This window comes from Chaetodon auriga, chromosome 4, assembly GCF_051107435.1.
Source record: "Chaetodon auriga isolate fChaAug3 chromosome 4, fChaAug3.hap1, whole genome shotgun sequence".
NCBI classification, from domain to species: Eukaryota; Metazoa; Chordata; class Actinopteri; order Chaetodontiformes; family Chaetodontidae; genus Chaetodon; species Chaetodon auriga.
The window spans coordinates 13,470,001-13,495,000 of record NC_135077.1 but is presented as its reverse complement, the minus strand read 5'-3'; the positions used below and the strand labels follow the sequence as shown (position 1 = coordinate 13,495,000).

General features: G+C 43.2%; 1 protein-coding gene across 1 annotated transcript in view; it reads right to left on the bottom strand.

Annotated features, from left to right (window-relative positions):
- The window catches only part of slit1b (slit homolog 1b (Drosophila)), a 57,183-nt gene that overhangs the window by 24,030 nt on the left and 8,153 nt on the right, over positions 1-25,000 (bottom strand). Inside the window, exons 2-10 of the mRNA XM_076728868.1 lie at positions 19,572-19,643; positions 18,255-18,326; positions 18,061-18,132; positions 3,951-4,022; positions 3,221-3,292; positions 2,944-3,015; positions 2,303-2,466; positions 2,071-2,218; positions 1,031-1,102 (exon numbers count right to left, since the gene is read on the bottom strand). Coding sequence (XP_076584983.1) covers positions 1,031-1,102; positions 2,071-2,218; positions 2,303-2,466; positions 2,944-3,015; positions 3,221-3,292; positions 3,951-4,022; positions 18,061-18,132; positions 18,255-18,326; positions 19,572-19,643 — 816 coding nt within the window. The remainder of the gene's footprint in view (positions 1-1,030; positions 1,103-2,070; positions 2,219-2,302; positions 2,467-2,943; positions 3,016-3,220; positions 3,293-3,950; positions 4,023-18,060; positions 18,133-18,254; positions 18,327-19,571; positions 19,644-25,000) is intronic.

Here is a 25,000-nt window from a genome sequence, read left to right as displayed (position 1 = left end):
CAAACCACTTAAACCAGTCTGGTAATGTAATCAGCCCCCCTCTTAGGGCTCAGGACGGTCTCATAGTGATGATGTAAGATGACGAGGGGGGAGACAAGGACAAGATCGAGAGGAAAAGGAAAACCACAGAGAGACAAAGATGGAGAGAGAGAATGATTGAGGATGGAAATGGGCAAAAGAAAAGAGAAAGAAAGAAGCAGTGAGAGTAGACAGACCAAAAGCCACAAAGAAAGAAAGAAAGAAAGAAAACTAAAATAGAGTACAAGGCTATGAAGCTATAAACATTATTATTGTGGTCAAACGTATGTTTTTTCAACCAGATCACAGTAATATGTGCTTGATTCATCATGCGAAACCCTTTTAAGGCCTCTGATGGGGGAATGCATGGGCTTGACATAAATCAAGCGCTCCTCCATGCTGAAAATCCACTGGGGCTGTTTGTTACGTGGAGCAGGAAAACCACAGCTCGGTGAACAGAGGAGACGGAGAAAGAAGAGAACGATCCAGTTGGCAGATCAGAGTTTAAAACATGAAGATTGTCTCAGGGGCATTGCCTCTCTGGAGGCAGAAATACAGTAGTCTCATTGGTTGAGTTGCAATGAAGGGGGGGAGCCGTAAAACCACAGCCTCTGGATGGTGTTAGCTGAGCTGACTCTCAAACTACCTCCAATGAAGAAAAATGTCCAGCATATTGAATCACTTGACGTCATAATTACACTGCAAATCACAGCTGAAGGAAATATTTTAGTGCTGATGATGAACTTCTTTAATAAATATATCTTCATCTAAATAGTACTTTAAGTCTGTAGTCTCACTTTCAGCCCCCCAGCTCGTTATCCCCATGCAGTTCCTGGCCAGATGGGATGTATGCCCTCCTGTACTATATTCTGGTCTGGATCTCCTCCCAGTGTACTTAACCTGTCTATGGGTTTCTTCACCGCTGCCTTATATTTTATATTATGATGGGAAAATAATGATATTGGTGAGTCTTTATCTCTGAGAGTGCATTCTGTTGGGTTAGAGGACTCACATTCGACGAAGCTTCTTGTAAGAGGTGAAGGCGCCCGGAGGAACCGACTTGATGCCATTCTGCTCCAAACGACTGAAGAGAGACAGAGACAGAGAGACAAAAAGAGACAGACAGAGACATATAGACAGAGAGAGAGAGAGAGAGAGAGAGAGACATTAATAATTTGCCTCCTGTAGGTTGTTAGACACCACAGCACAGCTGCCAGCTGGATGTTCCTTCCATCAATAGGACCGTCTGGAGTTTCCATTCAAACTACTCAAACATTTGTCCACATGCAACATTAATTTAAAGCTCCGTTCTTCTGTCCACTACTGCAGCATGATTCTCATTCAAAGTGAAACTAAAGATCGTTAATATCTGCAGGAAATGTCAGATATGAAATTTTAATTCAGAAAATTGTGGGTAAATCTCTCTTTTGTCACATTTCATCCTAAATATTTAGATTTCTCGTGGATTATTAATACTAGCATTGTTCAAAATTGCTAATTTTGTACAACAAAAGAATAATTTTGGGTCCAATAAAAACAAAAAGGCAAAAAGACAAAAAAAAACTGATTTCTGTATTCTGTTTTCAAGCAAAAAATACAAAAAATAGGAAATAGGGAAAAAAATCTTGTAGAAACTGACTGGAGCTTTAACTTTAGCTGGAGCTAATGTTTCAATGAGTATTTTTTTCTGCCATTTTTTTCTATACAGGCAGTATTTACCAAAGAGGCAGCATCACATCTACTGTGTGCTCTGTTTTTGTTTTTCTCAACAGCCTTGTGCAAATCTGTTGACATCACTCGTATCTCCAAACTGTATCACATGCTCAAAATGCTGGATCACACATCAGAATGTTTTACATGTTGGCTGAAACATTAAGTACACATTGCAGCGGGAGCATGAAGAAGTAAGATGAAGTACTGTTACACTTACATACTGCAGGTAACCCTGTACTTTGCTCTTGTTCCAGTGTATAAAAACAAGGGATGGGCAATAATTCAAAACTCATATTGAGACAACATGAGTTCAAAATCAAGTGACAACAATGTACTCACATCTCTGTCATGGCCTCTGGCAGGTGGGCGGGGATGGCAGTGAGACCCCTCCCTCGACAGTCCACGATGTTGTTGCTGCAGGAACACATCGGAGGACAGGAGCCGGACGCCAGGCTGCACGGCTGAACGAAGGCGCTGCCGCCGTGGCCTACAAACAAACAAAAAAAAAGATGGTTCCAACTTCAACTCCACCATCCACAGCTGAGTGTGTTGAGTCGTTGGGCTGCTGTACCTGAGCAGGCGAAGTCACTCTTGCGCAGCTCGGCGAGGTTGAGGCCCCTCAGAGAGGGAGGAGAGCTGCACTGAGTGTAGAGGCCTAACGCCGCCCGCTGCCGCAGCCACGGAGACAACCAGGCCAGGTGACAGTCACAGCGCAGAGAGTTCGAGTGCAGACGACTGGGAGGATGAAGAGGGAGGGAAGGAGGGAAGCAGAGAGAGAGGGATATGTTGTGAAGGGAAAGAGGATGGATGGCAGTGAAGAAGAAAGATAAAAGTGAAGGAGGGAGGGGGGAATGAAGCAGAAAGAAGGGAACAGTGTGATGATAGAGAAGAAGATATGGAGAGAGGGAGGAGTGAAGGAAGGAAGCAAGGGAAGGAAGGAGCAAATGAGAAAAGAGGGTGGAAAAAGGGGGGAAATGTGAGGGGAGGAAAAGAATAGGTGCAAGGACATGATGGAGGAGAGAAAGAGAAAGGGAAGGAAGTAATGTAGGAAAGAGGAAATGAACCAGAACATAAGAATAAAGGAGAGAAGTGAAGAAAAAAAGAGTATTGTTGAGTATCTGGCTGTGCTGCCGTTCACATCTCACTGTTCTGTTTCCAGAGAGAACAGTGTGGCATTTTGGGTAACGTAGTGCATTGACATGAAGGACTCACAAGGTGCGGAGCTTCGGCATGTGGTTGAAACTGGAGACCGGGATGCTGCTGATGTTGTTGTTGTTCAGTGTGCTGGGAGAGAGGGAGACACAGAAACAGAGACAAGGGGGGAGAGTGAGAGAGAGAGAGTGGGGGAGACAGAACAATCAAAATGGGAAGAGAGGAAGATGCAGAGAGGAGCGATAATAACAGAGAGAGCAAGGAGCGGTGGGAGAAAAGATGGGAGACGCTAAACAATGTGTATCTGAAATGCCTCAGCTTGAAAGTGGATACTCACAGAACCTCCAGAGATCGCAGAGCCCTGAACGCCCCCTCCTCTATACAGCTGATGTGGTTTTTATCCAGCTGACTGCGAATGAAAAGAACCAGAACACCAGAATGATGCATATTTAGTTCATCAGTTAGACCCAACAATTAATCAATCATGTCATCAATCTTTTTTTTGTGTACTGGAGCATCTTTTGCCGCTTTCACACATAGCTCCCTTCAGGCACCGCCAGTGATTTTCACTATTCACTCATGCAACTACAGTCAGGAGCGTTTCAGTCTTGCACCTTTTCACATCATGGCAATGCTGGACTAGACAGGACAAGAGACTGTCCAGCAGATGGCAGTAATGCAACACTTATGGATGCCAACTACCACAATACCCAAGAGAAGAAGAAGAAGAAGAAGAAGAAGAAGAAGAAGAAGAAGAAGGAGGATGTATGTGAACGTGATGGAAAAAGTCTCTAATTATTTGGTGCAGATTTTGAATACTGATCCCTGCTCCCTTTCACATATGACCCCATGCAGGAAATGTTCCTGAACATTTCAGGGATGGACTGCATGTGTGTGTGAAAGGAGCTTTACATGAATCAGTTTGTAAGAACTGGATGTACAACAGAAGATGTATTTGACTGTGTGTTCAGATGTTTTCTTATAGAAGAAGACTCTAAGAAGACTCTGTCTTTTTCTTTTATCCACTATTTGTGTGTGTGTGTGTGTGTGTGTGTACTTTCACACACAGGTTTTTCAGGTCCGTGGCTCCTCTGAAGGCTCTTCTTGGAATGGCCTGGATGAAATTTTCACTCAGGTCCCTGAAAAACAAGAAAACAGAGAGAGAAACTTGACGTTGAGAGATTCTGATTTCATTGTATTTACTGTATATTCAACAGTTCGATTGCATGTGTTAGCATATGCAACATTCTCAGCAGATGCTTTGGTAGCACATTTTGTCCAACCAGTCTGTAAAATCTTCAAATATACTTATGTCTTTTTATTACACAATGTAGTTATTCTTTGATTTGGTACCAAATCCAGTCGCCCTTGATTCAACCCTCCTTGGACGACCATGACCTGGACGACTAAGAATCCTCACAGACACCTTGATAAGATTATTACAAATGTGCCATTAAAGGACATTGATGACAGAGACTCCACATATCATCTTCATCATCTGTGACTTACTGGTCATCAGATTCATTTCCACCATACAGAGGCACATCTGAAACAAAAAGAATGCACATACAAAACTTCTAAACTCAGTACACATTTAGAACGTTGTTAAGTTTTAGATCTTAGTATCTCTGGTCACACAGTGATTTTCAGGTCATTACCAGCTAGTTTCAGATCAATCTAAACACTGCTTTTTCTTTATCTTAATGTTGTTTTTCCCCTTGGCCCGAAGGGTTCTAGGGAGCAGAAGCCAGACTGCTTATCCCCCAGAGACGGTCACATGTGCAGTGTGAGAGATGCAGTGCTACAGACTGACAGTGTAGAAAAGCACAACAGCGGCATTGCAATGCAAGTTCATTTTTTAGGCTGTTTCATTTTCTAAAATGGTGAAATTTGTGTATCTAGTCTGACAGCAGCAGAGCCCATCTGATAAAAGCACAACTAAAGGGACGAAAAATGTGTGTGTGTGTGTGTGTGTGTGTGTGTGTGTGTGTGTGTGTGTGTGTGTATGTGTGTGTCAGATAAACCACAGGGGAGGATGTACATCATCTCTGGCTGCCCTGGAGGACCTCAGACACACTCCATTAACGTCAGGGTCAAACCAGAGAGCCTGACAGAGGAGGAAGCGCCCACTTACTGAGACCCACACTGCTGATATAATGCTGTTTCACATCCAGCCTCAAAAACCACATCTTTGTGAAAGCAGATTAAATTTGCACAACAGTTCATCGTTTTCTCTGCAGGATGGGACGGTGAAGAAATGAGCAAACTGGTAAAATACTGTCTATCTGTTTCCACTTCCAAGACTGTTATTATTGATGTGTGACGAACTGATGTTGTACTGTTTGAAATGCTTTGAATGCTTATCGTATTTATCAGCACCATGCTACACTACCACAGACCCATAATGTCAATATTTTTAGAGTTTAACACACTAAAATGTCAAGTGTGTCGGGAGGATGGCACTAACATGCAAAATGGTACATGCTAACATGTAAAACATCAGCGTGTTAACATCCAACAGTTGTTAACTTGGATGCAAACATAGCTGTAGTTACAGTTTGTTAGCTTGATAATGTTAGCATTCAGCTTAAAGCACATCTGAGTCAAGTCCAGTCACTGACCCTGTAAAGATGAGCCTAAGAAGCTGAGTCTAAGATGTCCTTACATGGCCACCATACACAGAATAGGCCCTTTGTTTTGGGGAAGGTTATGGGCCTTTTTTCTGGCACCACCCTCAGAATAAACTTTACTTTATTTGCCCCACTTGTGGTAAAGATCTAAGAGGCTGGTGACCCTTGTCATACAATATGCTGATGTTTAGGGTCATGCAGGGGATATTTGAGGGAATAAAGCATAGTGTATGGCAGAAGAGTTGAGCAACACATTTAATTTTGAGGGATCTAAAAACAGCAAGGTTTCTCTCCACTCTGATCCACCCAACAATTTTATTTTCTGTTTGACTTGAGCATCACAATCTTTATAGAAGCTACCATGACTATAGATGCAGATCTGTCGGCCTCAATAGCTGATCTGTGTCCAGTCAATCTGTGAGCTCACTTTTCTGTCAGTTACATTTGTTCCTGTCAAAGGTTCAGCAGTAAACCAGAGGTCTCCTCTGTGTGGCCAAACCAGAGGAAGTATCACGGAGAGGTCAGCGGTTGAAAGCAGCAAGGCAGCTCGAAAGAAAATACATCAGCTCGACAAAACAAGACCAAACTAAATAAGCTAAACTGAACCTGACACTGTCTGAGGTTTCACTGTGTTGCTGAAGCTCAGCAGTGTCTGAGACATGAAACAACCAGTGAAGGAGGTGATGAGGGATATACAGAGTGACAGAACAGTCAAAGGAAGATGAGCTGATGGATAGACACATGAACATGGGTGAGGTGGTACAGGACAAGGAGTGAGATACGGCAAAACCAAAAGCAGCAAGTTGAGGTGGTTCAGCATCCGATCTGACTAACTGGGAGACCCCAGAGCAGACCCAGAACACAGTCAAGGAATCATATATCCCTGTTCTGTTCTGTAAACACTCTGAGGTAAGCCTGGAGGAGCTGAGGAATGGGTGTCTGTGCTCCTTTGCTTAATTCAGTCACCTGAACCATGATGGTCAGTGAAAGTGGATTGAGAGACAAAAGGAAAACTAGCAAATTAAGAGTGTGAAGGAGGAAAAAATGACAGTATAAGAGTCAAAGAGAGAGAAAAGAAAGAAGACTAGGGGACGAGCTGGAGCAGAAGAGAGGGAATGTTATGGTGTCAGAGACAGAGAGAGAAATGGAGGCCTGATGGAAAGAGACGGAGGAGAACAGAGATGAAGTCCAGCTGAACTAAAGGCCAGTGAACCAAACTAACCCTTTGTTTTTGTCTGTCAGTCCCTTGCTGTTCACTTCCAGTAAACTTTATATATCCACTCATGGATATAAGCAGCGGAAAACCAATGTTTTTAAAGGATTTTATTTCTGTTTGTCACAAATTATTTATCTGCAATAGAAAGAGGAAAACAGCTCTGCTAAGAAACATGTCTGCCAACACAACAGTATGTGGTTTCAAAGTCTGAACGCTGGTCTTTTCAGGAAACACAGCTGGGAACTTTTTGGGACTCAATTTCTGAATCAGCAATTTAATGCAACAAAAACATACAGCAGCTTTGAAAAAGCACAATAAGATGTGATGCTAACCACGACTGTATGAAAGCTGCTATACAAACAAAGTCCATTATTATTAGCAACAGTGTATTTGGCTGACAGCTAAATGGTTGTGACCATTTCAGTAGAAAGCCTAAAGAGCAGCACTGCACATCAAAATGAGCGCCTTTGTTATTAGCAGCATTTCCTTATTCCCCTTTTCCCTCTTTCCTTCCTTCGCAAGATATTTTTCATAAAATGTTTCCTTGTATTTCTGCAGATGTTTGTGAGAGCGTTTGATTCTGTGGGTGCTCGGGAGCTCAGGCACCCATGGGGGACTTTGAGCATCTACAGGGAAATCAAACTGTCAGCTGACAATATCGGGATAATTGGGCATAGCAGAAAATAAGCCAAGCAGAGCGTTAACTGTGAGTTAAACCTGTGTCCATGCTGATATTAGACTGTCTTGGTGTCCAGACAGTCCCCTTTTGGTTTTAGACTTAAAACAAGGATATAAAACACAACATCATTTTATCATCACCTTGTAATCTGCTGCCATCTGACCTATTTGGCTCTAACAAGCCAACAATGACAATAATAGAGGCAGATGAAAACAGTGAAAACACACTACATCTAAAAAGTGGGAAAAAGCAAATTCAGAAGTAAAAGGTATTTTACATGAAGCATAGAACTAAAACATGCAAAACAGTTAGTACCTGGAGACACACACTCACCCTAACCCTACATACTGAGCCAGAACTCAGCTATTTTTTAATTGAGGACCCAATTTTGGACCCAATTGCACCACCTGTCCCCATTTAAGTGGTCCTGAGTCAATGTCCCCAAAAGTAGCCTAAGTCAAATTAACATACACACAGATTTGTTAGGTTTTCATCACTTTTGGGGACATTTCATAGTGTTACATTCATTTCCTAGGGACTTACCCAAACCATAACCACCTGCCAAACCTGAACTTTAACCCAAATGTTCACCCAAAAATTTAATGATTTACATAATGGGGACCTGAATGTTGTCCCCACAAGTAAGGCAAGTCGACACATTTGGATTGTGTAAACAGATTTATGTCCCCACAGGCATGCACAGGCATGCACGCATGCACACACACACACACACACACACACACACACACACACACACACACACACACACACACACACACACACCAATATTAAGGATGCTTTCCCATCAGGTTGTCAAGGTATCTGTTGCCAGGACATCAGTAGGCTGGATATGATGTTTACTGGAGGGAAACAAAGACTGGTCACAGCTGGACGTGTGTGTGTGTGTGCATGTGTGTGTGTGCGTGTGTGTGTGTCTGGACAGTAGGCAGTCTCATAATATTTACTCTCTCTCCTGCTATCTCCTCTATTCATTTTCTGATCCGTTCTATCACCTCTTGTGTCCCTGTCCTCTCTCCCCTCTGTCCTTCCTCTCTCCTCTTCATCCTCTCATTGTTCCACCGTCTCCTCTGTTATTTCAATATCCTCTTCCCTCCATCCCTCCCTCCCTGCTCACAGCTGAGGGTGAGAAAGGTAAACTTTCCCACTCGATCCCCGCCCGTCCTCTACTCGTCATCTTTCCATCCTCTCCGGGTCAAACACGGGTTAGTTTCAGTCATCTCATTGGTCACAGAGGCATCCCAACTGTCACGGTTATTTCCCTTCATGAACAAATTTGTTGGCCGAACGTATAAGGTTTGATATTGCCTGCCAGACGTTTTGAAGGATCCCTGACTGGTATGATCTCCAACTTATCAATTTTTTTCACAATCTGAGCACAGCAGGCAGACTGACGCTTTGCACAGGAAGTCAGCCAACTAAGTATTAATACAATACTGTAGGTGTTTGCTTTTGGCCCATGGCCCACTGTTAAGTCTCTTTCTCTCTCTCTCTCTCACACACACACACACACACACACACACACACACACTCTGTCTTGTTTGACCTTGCTTCAGGCAGGTCAGCAGACAGAATCAGAGCAACAACATAGTTAATATTTTATTGTCATAGTCTGGTTCCCTTTTCAACCTGACACACACACACAAACACACACACACACACACACACACACACACACACACACACACAGTGAAAACAACTTAAATAAGTTATCATCCGCACAACCGAAACATACAGAGAAACAGTAAGAGGACGGAAGAGAAGTGATGAAAGGGAGACGCACAAGGGGAGAGAGAAAGAAAAGTTAAAACCAGATGTGAAGCACAAAAAAGAAGAAATAACGAGACTGATTCAGCATCAGGATGCAGACAACTGTGGTCGACCAGAAAACCACAGTTAGAGAGGATGACCCTGAAAAGACCTGCCACACACGCACGCATGCACGCATGCACACGCACATACACACACACACACACACACACACACACACACACACACACACACACACACTCATCACCTGTAGCGTGAAAGGTGACTCTGGAAAGAAAAAGAAAGTTCTCCACTGTCGATCTGTAACATCAATACAGAGTGAAGAGAAATCTTAATGCAGCAAATTCTAACTTTGTGGCAACCATTTGGGGGGGGGGGGGGTTAGAGGGTTAGGGTTAGGGTTAGGGTGGGGTTAGGGTTAGGGTTAGGGGGGCCATAAAGAAATGGTTTTCCCAGTCTGGAGGTGGAAGAACTGGGATGAACTGGAATGCAGAAGGATGAAAAGGTGCAAATCTCAGGTTCCTGCAATACGACATGTTCGTCTATCTCATATATGTCCACTTAATTTTGGCCATGTAACAAATGCTGTGGAGAAGCGACGCACTAAACTACCCAGTGTATGTTTTTGTTTGACCAACAGAGCAGCAAAAACAGCTGCGTGCTCATATTAATATGAAAATGTGACCATTGGTTTGTGTGGCCAAGCATTGTTCAAACCCACATTTGATGCAGTTCTTTTTGTCTTTGGGGTCTGAATGTTCTAATTATTATGATTACTGGAGCAGACAGATACAGAATATAAGACATGATGTCAAACAATTTATTGATTACGTTCTAACTTGAAAACTAGAGAGAGTGTGAGGAGAAAAGTTTAAAAGATGAAAGAGCAGCAGATGTCATAACAAAAGGAAAACAGAGAGAGCGGCTGAGAGAAAATCTTGTTTTACTTCTGAAGCCCACAAACATTCATTTTTCTCATCTCCCTTCTGTCTCTGTGTCAGCCACAGAGCTGCAGGCGGAGAGCTCACAGACAAAACAGAACACACACACACACACACACACACACACACACACACACACACACACACACACACACACATGCTAAATATTAGCCTCACACAACAACCAGAGGAACATGACTGGCTCTTAATTCAACACAATCCAAGCATATTATGCCACAGACACGCTACCACACACGCGCACACAAACGCGCACCCACACACTTCATAGCATAAGCGTGACAAACTTCCATGTTCCTATTAGTGGACACAAACATGAGCACACTGGGTAAACGTACATTACCCACAGCCACTGAACTGAGAAGGATCATGACCTGATGGCACGAAGGAGGGGAACTATAATTACATGTAAAAATTGTCTTCTTGACCTTTCTTAATTTCTCTCTCTCTCTGGAAATGAAGAAATCTAAGTGTGCAATGATGAAAAGTGACTTCACTCATATGCACGTGTTCCCTGTGCGGTGGAGAGAAAGGTGATGTGAGATGTGATCATCCACACATTGTTCCTGCAGCCTCAGAATCACTTGAGGATCTACTTTGTGATGTTGGGAGCCCAGTTTTATTGACCAATCACAGACAGCCACACTGCACGTCACTTACAGGAAACATGAAAACATGAACTCTGTTCAATCAAAGTACAGCTCATCTGATGTTTTGCAACTTTCAGCAAGTGGATATTGTGTGCGTGTGTGCGTGTGCAACCACAGTATTTCCTAAAAAAGAGAATAAAGGGCATTCTTTCCTCCTCTTCATCTTTCATTTCTTTCTTGTGTTTTCTCCACATTATTTTTTCCTCTCTCTTAAACTCTTCATCCTTTCTATGCCGTCTCTTCATTGGCCATGTTTCCCTTGAGGCATTTTGACGCATTCGAAAAGCTTGACAGAAATACAAAATTCTACAAAAAAAAAAAAAAAACTTCCTCAATTTCGTTTTTACGTTCTGTTGGGGGTGGGTTTTTACAAACAGTGTTAATGCACTAAATGGGAGGTGAACGTAAGTCACATGACTGATCAGCTGTTTCTGCTTGAAGACACGAAGAAGAAGCTTTTTCTGCTGTCGTCATCTTCCCAAAAATTCTCAATGGTCTTCATCTTCATAGCCTTTGTCTCCTAATTCGCATTTTCTTTGTTTTTTCTTTTTTATGACATTTGAAAATTTTGCTTAAAATTTGCTTGACAGTAGATGAAAACACAGCTATTGTCTTTTCCATCCTCCCAGTATTTCTTCTGCAGTGCATAGAGGCCTTGTTTCCTCTTCTCCTACTCCTGTCCTTTCCTTCACTACATCCTTTCTTCACTCTCTCTTTGCTGTCCTCCTTCCTTTTCTCCTTCCTGCCCTCCATCAAGACATCAGTCTTTGCTCCATCTTTTTCTACTCTCTTCCTCTACCCTTGCTTCTTTCCTTCCATGCTTCATTTCCCTCCATCCATCCATCCACAGGGGAGCAGAGAGCTTAATTGAAAAACCCCACTGGTGGATGAGGGAAAGGAGATGGGGGGGGGGAATAACAAGGAGGGGAAAGAAAAGGATGAGGAGGAGGAAAAGAAGGAGGAAACCCCAGCAGGAGAGAGAGAGAGAATGAAAATGAAACAATAGAGACGATATGTGAAAGCTGAATGTGATCGTCTGCTGCCTCTCTCTAATATTTGTCTTCGTGCCAATCTAAGATTAGCGACTGGCTGTTTGAACAGTCATGAGTGTGTTTTTTTTCCCATCATGCTTTTCCCTCCGCTCTCACCGTGTCAGCTTTACTTTGGACGGACATGACAGGAGAAATCACTGCTGCTGACCTAACCTCTCTCTCACACACACACACTCTTAGCTAAAGAAAAACAGCTGAGGAGGTTTTTGTAAAGGGAGTGATGCTGTCTGTCTTCGCCACAGATGCTGTTCTCCAGTGTGAAGCTGTTACCACAAACAGCGGGGAGCGTCCCACGGTCCCAGCTTTAAGAACACTAAAATTCTGGGAAAATCCTTCTCCTGTGTGTTCTGCGAGGATGGACTTCAGTCCTGCAGGTAATGTAAACATAGAAATGCATGCATGTGCAAATGGACTGAAGTGCTGTCAAGCCAAAGCCCCCTTTAGTTGAGTTTGTAACACTAAGTTTTAGCACGGGAAGCGCTATTAAGTATAAAGTAAATATGATAATACCATAATATGGAGTGGCCTGGTAGCTGAAAAGTTGCAGCACATGCCACTTAACCACAATGTGGTTCAACTGCCGCCTAGGACCTCTGTTGCATGTCATACTCCCATCTCTCCCGTGACATCTCCTGTCTGCCTCTTGTTTTGGTTTCATGGCACATTTACTGTATGTGAACTTTCATCAACCTCGTTTCCAGCTGCACCAGAGAACAAACAACAACTCTGATAGATGCGTTGTACACATACTCCCCAGCATCAAGTGAATTCAAGCATCCAGGAGGCTCTATGGTTCATGTAGACTGGACTCTGTCCCAAAGCTGGAGATGAATTAACATTTCACATTTTCTGCTGCTGCTGCTACCCAACAAACCTCCTACATCGCACAAGTACTTGCAACATAGTGCAGGATGTGACGCAGGGTGCATGGCACAAGTCAGTTTCATCTACATAGCCAAGGGGCTTTATAGGGGGCTTTAAAATGGGCGTATAAATGCAACTTTTCATTTGTATGAGAATGATATGATATCTTTATTTTGAAGTTATATAGACTCAGATTAACATTAGAATAGTATCTGTGGTGGATGTTTCTTCATTAAATAAACTCATTTAAACATTCAAAATAGTGTCTGTACTTCAGTTTTTTTCATACTTATTTCTTCTTTCGGTATAACCAGAACTGCAGGCAGTCACACACAGATTTTCCAGATCCACATGCACCCAATTATCCGACAACACAGTGAGACAGCAGACACTGCATAAAACTGCATAAACGCAAAATTATCACACAGGCAAACACAAAATTAATTCATGCATGTGCAGACACACACTTTCTCTCACTCTTGCAGACACACCTATAAATAATTAGATCACCCTATCACACACAAAAACACAACAGACACTGCTGCTGTACAGATGCAAATCTGTGTAATTAGCACACAGAGACACGTACAAAAACAGACAATTATACTGTACAAATGCAAATACAAGCAATTATCACACATACACGCACACTCACACACACGCGCACACGCACACACACACACGACTTCAGCGTGCTCTTCCTCTCTATCTCAAATTCGTCGAGTAAACAGCGAGGTCACATTCGGTTAGCCTCTAAACAGCCGCAGCCCGGCAGCTGCCATCACCACCTCTGTCAGCTTCACACCGTTAATTAGGCGCCCTCAGATGCCAATCAAGTGCGCTAATGAGGACAGCTCTGCCTTTCTGCCTAACGAGAGAAATTCTCCATGCGTCTGAAGGGAAAGTTACTGTAACCGCAAGGACACACACGAAAGGACACATTAAATCATGCACACACCTGTTTAGATTTTCATTATATAGGTGCTTTTTTTTGCTTATTTTCACTTTTTTTTTTTGCACCTTATTCATTATAACTTTAGCTTCATGTCAGAAAGGTGTGGGAGGAGGGAGTCTACGAAGATTCAGCAGTCAGTCGCAGTTACTGACTTTTAGCCTGAGAAATATATGAATACATTTCTTCCACACAAAACACTGATAGATCTTTTAAATATTTTCTTCTTTCCTCCCTTTTTCTGGCGCTTTTCTGGTGTATGACATCGCCCATGTGCTCATGTGTTTGCATGACATACAAAGTAAAGGGCAACCTGCTCAAAAAAGTATTGCTGCACAGCACAACTAGTGGTCAGAAACTCCACACGGCACCTTTAAGCAACCTCAAACAGGATCACATTCAGATTTGGGCAGACTTCACTCATAAACATCAAGATGTTTTATTAGGGTTACACACATTTTTTTTTCAGCTTTATGTTGCTGTTTACTTATTCCATATACATTTTTAGATTAGCGCTTTGTTTACTCCTTTTAAAGCCTGGAATTGAGACAGGAAATAGCACTTGTTTACCAACTGGTCTGTCTTATGGCGTGAATCCCATCAATCCACAGTCAAAAGGGCACCTGCAGAAGCTCTGTTTCCACTGGCTAACCACACAGTTCAGCTCCAGGTGAAGGTGAGGTGTGTGAGAGAAAAACACCGAGATGGACTCATAATTCTTGGGTTCCCCTGGGCTAAAGGGAGGTGCTGGGAGGGGGTACCCTGGTACACACACACGCACACATTCAGGCAGCCTCTGGGTATCATCAAACACACAAAGGACTGTTACTGGGTGTGGAGCGAACCCTTCACACATCCAGACAGAACCAACAAAAGACTGGAGAGAGAAGGAAGGAGGATGAAGTAACCAGACAGAGGCATGGAGGAAAGAGTGAGTGGATATGGGAGGAAGACAAGCTGACAGGAAACCAAGCAAATACTGAGGAGAAAGCTGCGATCATGTGATCACGGTGATTAATCAGAACACAACTGCAGCACGCCTCCTAACACTGAGCCGGTGTTGAAATGACAACCTACACTAACAGTGAAAAGCTGCAATTTAACATGCAACATTTTGTCAAATCCAAACGTAGACATCTTTCTAGTATCACTGATGAAGTTTTGTAGTACTTTAGCACCAGTAAGTAGAATGTAGCAGCAGCTAGAGGTGAGGTTGCAGATTGTAACCCACTGAATACCTCTAGCCTCACCTGTCCCTTCTAAGTATGTTGGAGAACCTACAGTGGCCATGAAACCTGTGAAAAACACAAAAGGTGCTCTCTGGAGCCAGTGTTTGGTTTGTCCTTTCTGGGCTACTGTAAAAACATGGTGGTGCAACGTGGTGGACTCAATGAAAGTGGATATAAAGGGAGATAACAGAAACACAACAACTCATATTTTCAGGTGATTATACGCTAGACCTTTAAAATATGATCATTCTGGGCATGTGGAACGCTAAACTCAACTGCCTTCATCAAAGCCTACAGAGGAGGCATCATTCAAACAAAGGCCAGGGGAGATCGGGTAATGAAAGTGTTGAATGTCCCAGTTAAGAGTCACTTTGTTCTAATCAGAGGTTTTGCCAAAAGGTTCAGAGCTGGATCATTTAACAGATGAGCTCCTAATGGGCTTTAAATAAACTGGAGTAACAGAGTGTTATTCTGGACTCGAGTCCATTCGGGTCCCATTTCCTAAACAGTCCATTCAGACTTGAGTTTCCTTGTGTTGAGGTCCAGAATTTCCCAAATGATATGAGTAATTTGAACACGTAAAACAGTTCTTAATCAATCAAAAGTGAGAAAGAGGCAAAGAAATCCAGCAGGTTAGGACAGTTTTGGCTCCACTGGCTGAAAGTAATGTCGTTGCCCAGCTGAAGATACCATCTTCTTACTTTTCACTTTCTATAACGTTGTATATTTCTAGCTGTGCTTGTGACAAGACAACCATTCTTACTTTAAACTGTGACTAACAGTAGCTTCTTGCACCAGGACACACAACAACTTTGACGCTTTGCTCGTACTTCAGCATGGAGGCTAGCATGGACATGTGTGTGCTTTTATACAGACTACAGTTAGGGGTCTGAGATGAGCTGCACACTTGCGCAGAAGAGAAGAAGATGACGACCTAAAGACAGCATGCAGTATGCGTGCAGTATGTGTGGTTTAGGGCAGTGAATGGACATTCACACGGGGGTCCATGTGGACCTTTGTAGTCATGGGCGGATAATGAAATAGGAGACCCCGTAGTGGACTCCGAACACACCGGGGAGATTATATATCTCACCTCAGGATCCCCCAGGAGGAGCTGTGGGACATTGCTGGACATCAGGACTACTTTACTTAGCCTTCTGCCACTGTGATCTGTCCCCAGACAAGCAGCAGAAAATGGAGGGATGGATAAAATCGAGGTGAAAATCGGTTTGCTCTTGCAAAAAAAAAAATCTGTAGTATCAAAGAGGAACAACAGAAAGAATTTGAGGGAGGGATATGTGGAGCGTGTGTGTGTGTGTGTGTGTATTTCTGAGGCTCATGGGCCTTTACAGAGTCCATCAACACAGCAGGAGGAAAAGAAATTACTCCTGCTGGAGTAAGTGCTAATGGCTCTGCACCATGTGTGTCACTTTATGTGTGCGCATTGTATGTGTGTGTGTGTGTGTGTGTGTGTACTGACTGATCGAACATGCCAAGTCCATCTCGGCATTCCCTGATGGGAGCCAGAGTGTGAAATTGCCAAAAAGGCAAATGGCAAATAATCAGGACAGATACACACATCTAGAACCAACACACACACTTATCTCCCTCTCTCTCCCGCATACACAAACACACACACAAACACACTCACACACACCAGTTCATCTACACCTTCCGTCTGTAATTAGTCATACTTTTCATGGTTGTTATCAACTTTATCATCCACTTATTCAGTTCTCAGAGGAAAAGCAAGAGTGTGTCACATTTTCTGTCAGCTACCAAATCCATCTCTCACACACACACACACACACACACACACACACACACACACACACACACACACACATCATCACACATCACATCACTGTCAGAAATGGATCAATCACTGAGAAATGTTAATTAAAGAGGACTGTTGTGTTTGCTTTTCTTTCTTTCTCTCTCCAGCAGTGTTTGTATGTGTGTATCCAGGCGTCTCCAGGCAGTAGCAGAAAGCCTCCCCATCCAACACGACAACACACACTCATAACAAAGACTTCAGAGCAGTGTGTGTGTGTGTGTGTGTGTGTGTGTGTGTGTGTGTGTGCGACACATTGAGCCGCATAGTAACCAACTGAGTCCAAGCTTTCTCTTTGTGTGTGTGTGTGTGTGTGTGTGTGTGTGTGTGTGTGTGTGTTCGGTTGTCAAATTAAAGCTCGACTATGCCTCCTGCTCCTGTGGGAGTCTGTAAGTGATTTGTGGCGCTTCTGCTGTCCGAAGGGAGACTATTTGCAGTGTTTTCTAGGTGAGAAAAATGGGTCAATATTTGATCCGACAACTAGCAAGCACAGAGCCCGAAGCAGCAGAAAATGGCTCTGTTACTCTTCTGTATATGTGATGGTTTTTTACTTTAAACCAATCACATATCAGGAATTCAAATATATGCAATAATATGGCATAAAAACACCATACCAATAATAGCATGATATACAAAATGCTCATTTCAGTGGGTTTAGATTATAGGACAAAACAGATCAAATGGTTTTTCAACAAAGAAAAACACAGAAGCAGTACAAAAATGCACACCTACAGTAACTAACCATTCTCTCTAAATAAAAATACCCTCCTCCAATCCACTCACACAACAAACATACACATAAGATTCATCACAAAGGCAGAATAATCACAGTTTAGGCTTTGCAGGGGATATTATAGAACTCCTAAATCCAACACTAAACTGTAAATAGAGCACAAAATGCACAGAAAGAGATGACAAATTTGGTGGATGGGTGTATGGAGCGCAATAAGGGCTGTAAACTCTGCATGAACTTCAGCTGAGCCGTGGTTCTACACTGAAATATGGATAATGACACAGTGCTCTCTCAGTCACGGCATGCTGCACTACGCTTCCATTTTACTGTCATCTGTTAAAAAATTATTTTTCTTTGTTCTCCTTGTTTGACTTGTAAAACATATAAAATGATTTGATCAGAAGGCAAATGATCAGAATCCCTTAACACCACACACCGACAACAACCGGGCCACACCGTGGGTTCATGACGCCCAAATAACCGTGTGTGTGTGTGCACCTTAAAAAGTACTGCAGGAGGTACGACAGAGGGAGCAGCGTTAGAATCGAGGAGAGTAAAGATGCAGAGTATGCAGAGCTTATGTGGACTCACAATCGGGACAGAGCTTCGTTCTTCTGAAACAGCAGCTCAGGGAGTTGGCTGAGGCGGTTCTTGTTGAGGCGACTGGATGGACAAAGACAAAAAAAAAACACGCTGGATTAAGAAACGTTACAGTCAGTTTGGAGGAAATCACCTTCAATCTAAAAGCATGTGTAGAGTATATGTGTGGAAGGGTGCGCTCTCACAGTCTTTCCAGCTCCTTCAGTTCATCAAAAGATCCTCTCTCAACGATACTGATCTGGTTCTCCATCAGATGACTACAAAAAGGAAAAAAAAAAAAAAGACATAAAGCATAAATGTAAGCTGAAAAACGCCACCATCGATTCAGAGACTTATTCATATTATGGTCTTCAAGCAGCACGGACTGTAAAGTTTATATTGTTTATCCTGAGTAAAATATCAGGATATATTAGCAATAGTGCAGAATAAATTAAAGCAGTTGCAGCAAGAGGGTGGCATCAATTTTTTCATTTGTAGATTCATTCATTCATTCATCTTCTATACCCGCCTATCCCTTTCGGGGTTGCGGGGGGCTGGAGCCTATCCCAGCTGTCAATGGGCGAGAGGCGGGGTACACCCTGAACCGCTCGCCAGCCGATTGCAGGGCAACATATACAGACAAACAACCATTCACACTCACACTCACACCTATGGACAATTTAGAGTCACCAATTAACCTAATGAGCATGTTTTTGGTCTGTGGGAGGAAGCCGGAGTGGTTTATTAATTTGTGTGAATCTTGATGCTCTGCTCACAAACTAAAGAGAGGCTCTGCACAAACCAAAATGAGAGGCGGACTGTGACATCATTCACCCTCTCATTAACCAAACTGAAAAGACGACGCATGTTATTTCTCCCACAGTTGCTGCTGGGATCTTATATTTGATGAATCCACTCCGCAGACTTCCACATCGTAAACCACTGGTGTAACACTCAATCCCCTCCTGACAGCGACGAGCCCCGGGCTCCCAGCGGGCTGCTAATCTGTTTTGAGAAGGCCTCCGGAGATGTCATTAGTTCCTGGCATGTCATCCTATTCACACCTCATGTCCATCACTGACACTCAGCGTGGTCCCAGTCCTCAGGTTAACACAGGAAACCACCATGAGTGCGGCCTCTCCCAGAGGGCACCGTGTTTCCAGGTCAAAAGGTCACAGACAAACCCCTCCCTGTTGTAAATCTGACTGACACTGACACCAAACAAGCACCTCAGGTCAGCTCATGTGTCACTGCCGAGCTAAAGCATCAGTCTGTTCCCTCCAGCTTTTGATGGCACCGCAGCCGTGATTCCCACATTCTTACGAGACCTAAAACTAGCAAAGAAATGTGGGAAAGAATCTCTGCTGAACGCATATGACCTGTTGTCCTGTCAGCAACAAGCCTGACAGATGTGAGAAGACACGGCTTTATATTCCAGAAATGTGTCTGCGTATATTTTGAACTAGAACACAACATCATGAAACTGGTAAAGAGTGAGTAAAAAAATGTTGGCTGTGACTCACAGGACTCTGAGGTGTTTGAGACCAGAGAAGTCTGTCTTGCTGATGACTGTCAGGTTGTTTCCGTTCAGATCCCTGAAAAACAGACAGGACAACAGCAGATTAGAGGACAGCAAGTAAACTGCGGATTAGAGGTCAAATAATTCATGACATCTGAGGGATGCGCATGAAACATGGAAGAGAGAAACGTTCAGACTGATGTGCACATATCAGGACACACATATACACAAAATGTCCACAAGTTACATAAAATGTGAGACATGCCATTTGCTTCCTTGGGACATCACATCTACGGCAGCTTGACCACTCACATTCTCCTTTGTCTCTGCTGATTTTGGTTTGTAATATAATCTGTACAAACATATTCATTCTTAAACCTCCTTCTTTCATTTAATATATCTTATTCTTTTATTTATTTGTTTTTCTTCTTCTTCTTTTCTTTTCATCACTCTTTAAATTTAGAACCCGGCTTCTGGCTCCTCATTGTACTACTCTGGTACAGAGTACCCTCTTATATTTGGACTCTCAGCTTGTTTATAGGGCTAATGATGGTGGAGGTTGGGACAAAACAATGTTCTCTTCGATCTATTGTACAGTTTACCAATGTGTTGCGTATCATTTGTTAACTAAATATAGTCTAGAGGAAAAAGGAGTGAGATGCTAGCAGCCACTATTTCTGGTAATCAGATATCAACTTCTGTCCTGATTAGTGTCACAAAGGCAGCAGATTAAGCTCCAGTGGAACTCACTTTCTGCAAGTTTCATTGGCTGGAAAAAGAAATAACACAACCAGCTCTCTTCAGTCACGTTCTTCCACTTTTCGCTCTTTCCTCGAGGACACTTTTTCTGAATTTATACTGTAAAAACATTCAGCACATCGTTCCCGCTCTTTGAAGTCATTTTCGCTCAGTTGCAGAAAGTCTTTTCAGTGGGAGTTCACATTCAGGACAATAGCCAGAAAACTAAGGAGACTGTTTCTCAGACGTGCACTCTGAGACTCCTTCCGAGATGAAACAGCTACTGTTTGACAGGAGTGTCGAGTCGCTCCTCGTCTCACACTGACAAACTCCAATCACTTCTTCAAAGGCTCTCTGTAAAGGTTCATGCTACTGTTGCACTCGCTCCAAGTCACTCAAGGCAGAGGCTTCAGAGAAGCGGCTGAGTTTCCAGTCATTCTGTATACACACTTTAAGTATATACCGTTGCCAGTGTGTGTTATGTGATATTGTACTTAGGCAGGCACTCTATCCAGCACAGTCATAGAGGCTGCTCCTAGCGGGAGGGGTTTAACCCTATGACCTCATTGTCTACTTTGATGGACGGCCGCGAAGAAAGAGACGAGGTGATGTCACTCTTCCCACGAGGCTTTGTGGAAGGAGAGGTAAACTGAACCCTGTGCTCATACCTGTGTGTGTGTGTGTGTGTGTGTGTGTGTGTGTGTGTGTGTGTGTGTGTGGAGTGTCATGTTCCTGTACTACTGTAAAGGGTGGAGCAGAGTGTGACCTTGTCCTGTCCTGTATAAAGAGAGAGAGTGGATGTTGTGGTTTGGGTGTGTGAACCGGATCTACACTTCACTAATGGATATGCAAAGAAAATACCTGGCAAAGCGGGAAAAGAGAAAAATAACAGAAAATTAGCTCAGCGTGAAAAAATTAATTTGCCCTTTGTTTCCAGTGTAGTTTCTCTTGTATCAAGTGTTTTTTAATCAATTATAGTTAACTAAAGATATTACTGAAAGAGTTTGTGGTTGCTACAGTCGTTCCTCCTCTGCGTACTGGCCATGAAAACGTTCCCTCCTCAATGAGACTTTTACGACGTAAGTGATGGAGTTCACACAAATTCTCCTTTGTGTGCAAAAATGGATTCTAAAGTTTGGCTGAAGATGACTTGAGGCGTTACATAAATCAAACGGATATCTTCCAAAGTTATTTTCTTTTTTAGTACAAATTTTTTGTTTCCCCAGTGTGTCCTCACACTCAGAGCAACTGTAACACAAGAGGGAATTTCGTGCTAAAAAGACGAGAATCCCCACTTGATTTGAATAACTCAGTGTGTGACGAGTGTGTGTCTGCACACTTTGTGGGTACATGTAGGAATAAAAAGTATATCCACTAGGACTGACAATGTCCTCCTTGACAATTTCTGATTTTGTCAGGGGTGCAAATAAAAATCAGATTCATTATCAAGGAATTTCTAATCATTTTAAGGATTAATTGATCATCGTTTTGTCTATGAAGGGTGAGAAAACAATGATATAGCTCATTATAACTTCCAAGAGTTCAAGAGCAACAGGGTCTGTATTCAAAGCTTGTTTCCACTGTTGTTGTTCAGTCTGCTACTGATCCATCCTGATAAACATCTCCCACCATTAAGGGGCTTCACTGTATTTCGAAGACGATCAGTTTTCAGTTTTTGAACGTGCCGTGCCCACCCTCTCTCTGAGGACCCAGCGGGATTAGAGAGTAGAGAAGCGTAACCACAGGAATTCACAGATGCACAAAAATAACTTCTTTACAGTGAAATTGGTGCCGTCACAGCTTCCTCCTCCTGTCAGTGATTTATTGTCGATGTGTATTATACAGGCCAGTATATCGAGTGTTCAGTATGAACTCTGGGCAAAAAATCTGGTAGAAAGGCATGGCAGTCTGTGCTACTTTGGCTGTGACAGCTGCTCAAGAAAACCGTACTCTCCGTTAAGTAATTGCCTTGTTCTGTGCAACATCACACAAGCTGGTGAGGCAGATTGCTACACTAGAGTCAGGACGATGCAGGAGGAGGTTGTTCTGAGGGACTGGGAGGGAAAGCAGAAGCAGCGGATTGGCTGGGATGGAGGGAGGGAAGGATTGCTGGAGACGGGTCATGGCGGGGGGTCCAGAATCACTCGCTGGATGTGTGTGAAATCACCCCGACAGTTAGACGGCACAGGCAAAACAAGCATCAGGAGGGAGAGAGACGTACAGCGAGCGATGACCACACTGTCGCACACTGTGAAAGAGCGTGTACGGAAGTTCAGAAACACACCTCAAAATATCAGACGCTAATTGCAAACGCTCCAAAGGTTTGTCTTGTTGTATGAGGAGAAGGAAAGAGACACGAGGGAAGAGAGTAACACAAACGCAGCCCTGATGAGGCATGGTTAATTGAGTTTTGTGCAGCATGGCGGGGTCAGGGGTCAGCTGAGCGACAGACTCCTCTCGAGTGGCGACTCTGCCAAACAATGGCTCATTAAAGCAGAACGCGTCTCACACACACACACACACACACACACACACACACACACACACACACACACACACACACACACACACAATCCCAGCCTCAGTGGGCAGTGAGGCAGTTGATCCGCTCAGCTCTGCCATCCACTGTTAGATCTGACATGGAGGGAGAGCAGGAGGGGAGCGACGGAGGAAGATGATGAGATACGTGGAGTGGGCAGAGAGAAAAAACAAGGATAAAAGACATGCAGTGAGCAGAGGCACTGATCCTGAAGTAGAGCTGAAACCTCAACAGGATGCTCTGTGAGTGAGTCCATAGAGTCCGGTTTCAAACGCTGTCAAAGATCAAAAGATGCCAATCGACGCTTGGTCTGATTCTGATCTGAATCCTTGCTTACGTTAAGACAGCATTAAACACTGATGTCATGATGAAATTTTGTGTATGTTTCGAAATGAAAAATTTTTTACAGTCCTCAAACTACGGTGTACGTACTGCTTTGATATGAGTACCAAAACTCAGGCGTCATATTGGCACCAGTACTGGAAAATATTTCAAACACTATCGCGCCCTACCCTGGAGACAGCGGACAGTGAGTGAACATGTGAATAAATATTATTCTGAGCCTTCAGTACAGCAGGCCCCTGTGCCGACACAGCCAGACGAGTTACGAGTCATACAAAGTTTAATAAGCTGTCAGCCCTTCTTTCAAGAGCCCAGTTTATACACAGGAGTGCGCAGTTACGAGCCTCATCCAATCTTTTTGTTGTGTGCAAGGAACATGTGATAGTTTTCCCATATCCCTGTATTCTGTTTGAGTATCATGGGTACTAAATTTATTAGAAAAAATCAATCAAAAGGTCAAATCTAAACAATATCCAAACTTGCATCGGATAGTAACATCGAAGATGCTGAAGAGGGAAACAGGTCTAGAAAGTGGTTAAATATAATGATATCAAATATCAGCACAAAATATTCCAGCCTCCATCTACATTTGCTTGAAAATTTTTTTTTTTTAAAAAGCTCACACAGGAGCGCACAGTGCAGTAGGATACATGTGAGCACACGTATGGTCAGTCAATGCGAATGGATCACTTTAACCTGCTTATCAATTGAGCATCTATGCAGGACCAGTGACGTATCAACACACACACACACGAGCATTAACAACATCTTCCATCCCACACAACCACAGTCTCTGAAGACAAACACAGCAACAGTTTTCAGTCTCAGCGGGTCTGAATAAACAACAAAGAAATCCAACACTTTCCTGCTCCATCACCTATTTACCATCCAGCAATCCAACTCAATCCAAAACATGTTTCCCTATAAAACAGAGTGTTGGTTTTCTTGAGGTCCACGCTGTCTGGCAACAGTGGGTGGATCGACAAACAGCTTGTTTAATGAACAGTTTAGGGATTGAAAATAAATCAAATTCATGAGCTTGTTTAGCTCCAAACGATGGACTTTGTCTGCTTGGCATCAGTTTGTTTTATTATTTCTGGTCGGCGTGAGTTTTAACCACAGTGTACCAGATGTGAACAACCATGACACACAGTGGCACTGAAGTAAAGCTCCCGGAGCCAAGCTAGGCTAACGTTGTTTAAATGCAGAGCTGCAGCACCAGCTTATTCTGCGCCACCTACAGGCAAGTGAAGGAACGCCTGCCGCAGCAGTAACACTTGTGGCCCCTACAGACAATGAGAGTTACAGCTGCAGCTTCGTCTTCAGAGCTGCCGTTCACATGCATGAGCTTGATGTTTCGTATATTAACACAGTCTCACTGTCTGAGGGACAAGTGCATGGTCATTGATGTTTCAAATGGAAATAAACATTTGGTGTTTTGGTTCATCAAACAGGAGCGTGTTAATATTTCACTACTACTACAACGGATATCCTTTTCTTCTTCATTTTAGCGAACACATAGTACTTCAAAACTGCACAGACAGCAGTTATAAAAACACGCAGCTAGAAGCAGGGAGTCCAACTGTGTTAAAAACAACCCACAGGGCTGTGTTGTTTACGGTACCAGTGAGACAGGAAACACAATCTAGCAAGTCCAGTTGGAGTGACAGATTAATGTGTTTAAAGGCTCATCAGATGGCACACTGCACAACGATTTATCACAGACAGGATTTTACAACTCTGGAAAGTTAGCATGCCAGTATCTTCATCTCAACAGTCATCAGCTTTTATTGCTGGACGGTCCTGCGTTGCTT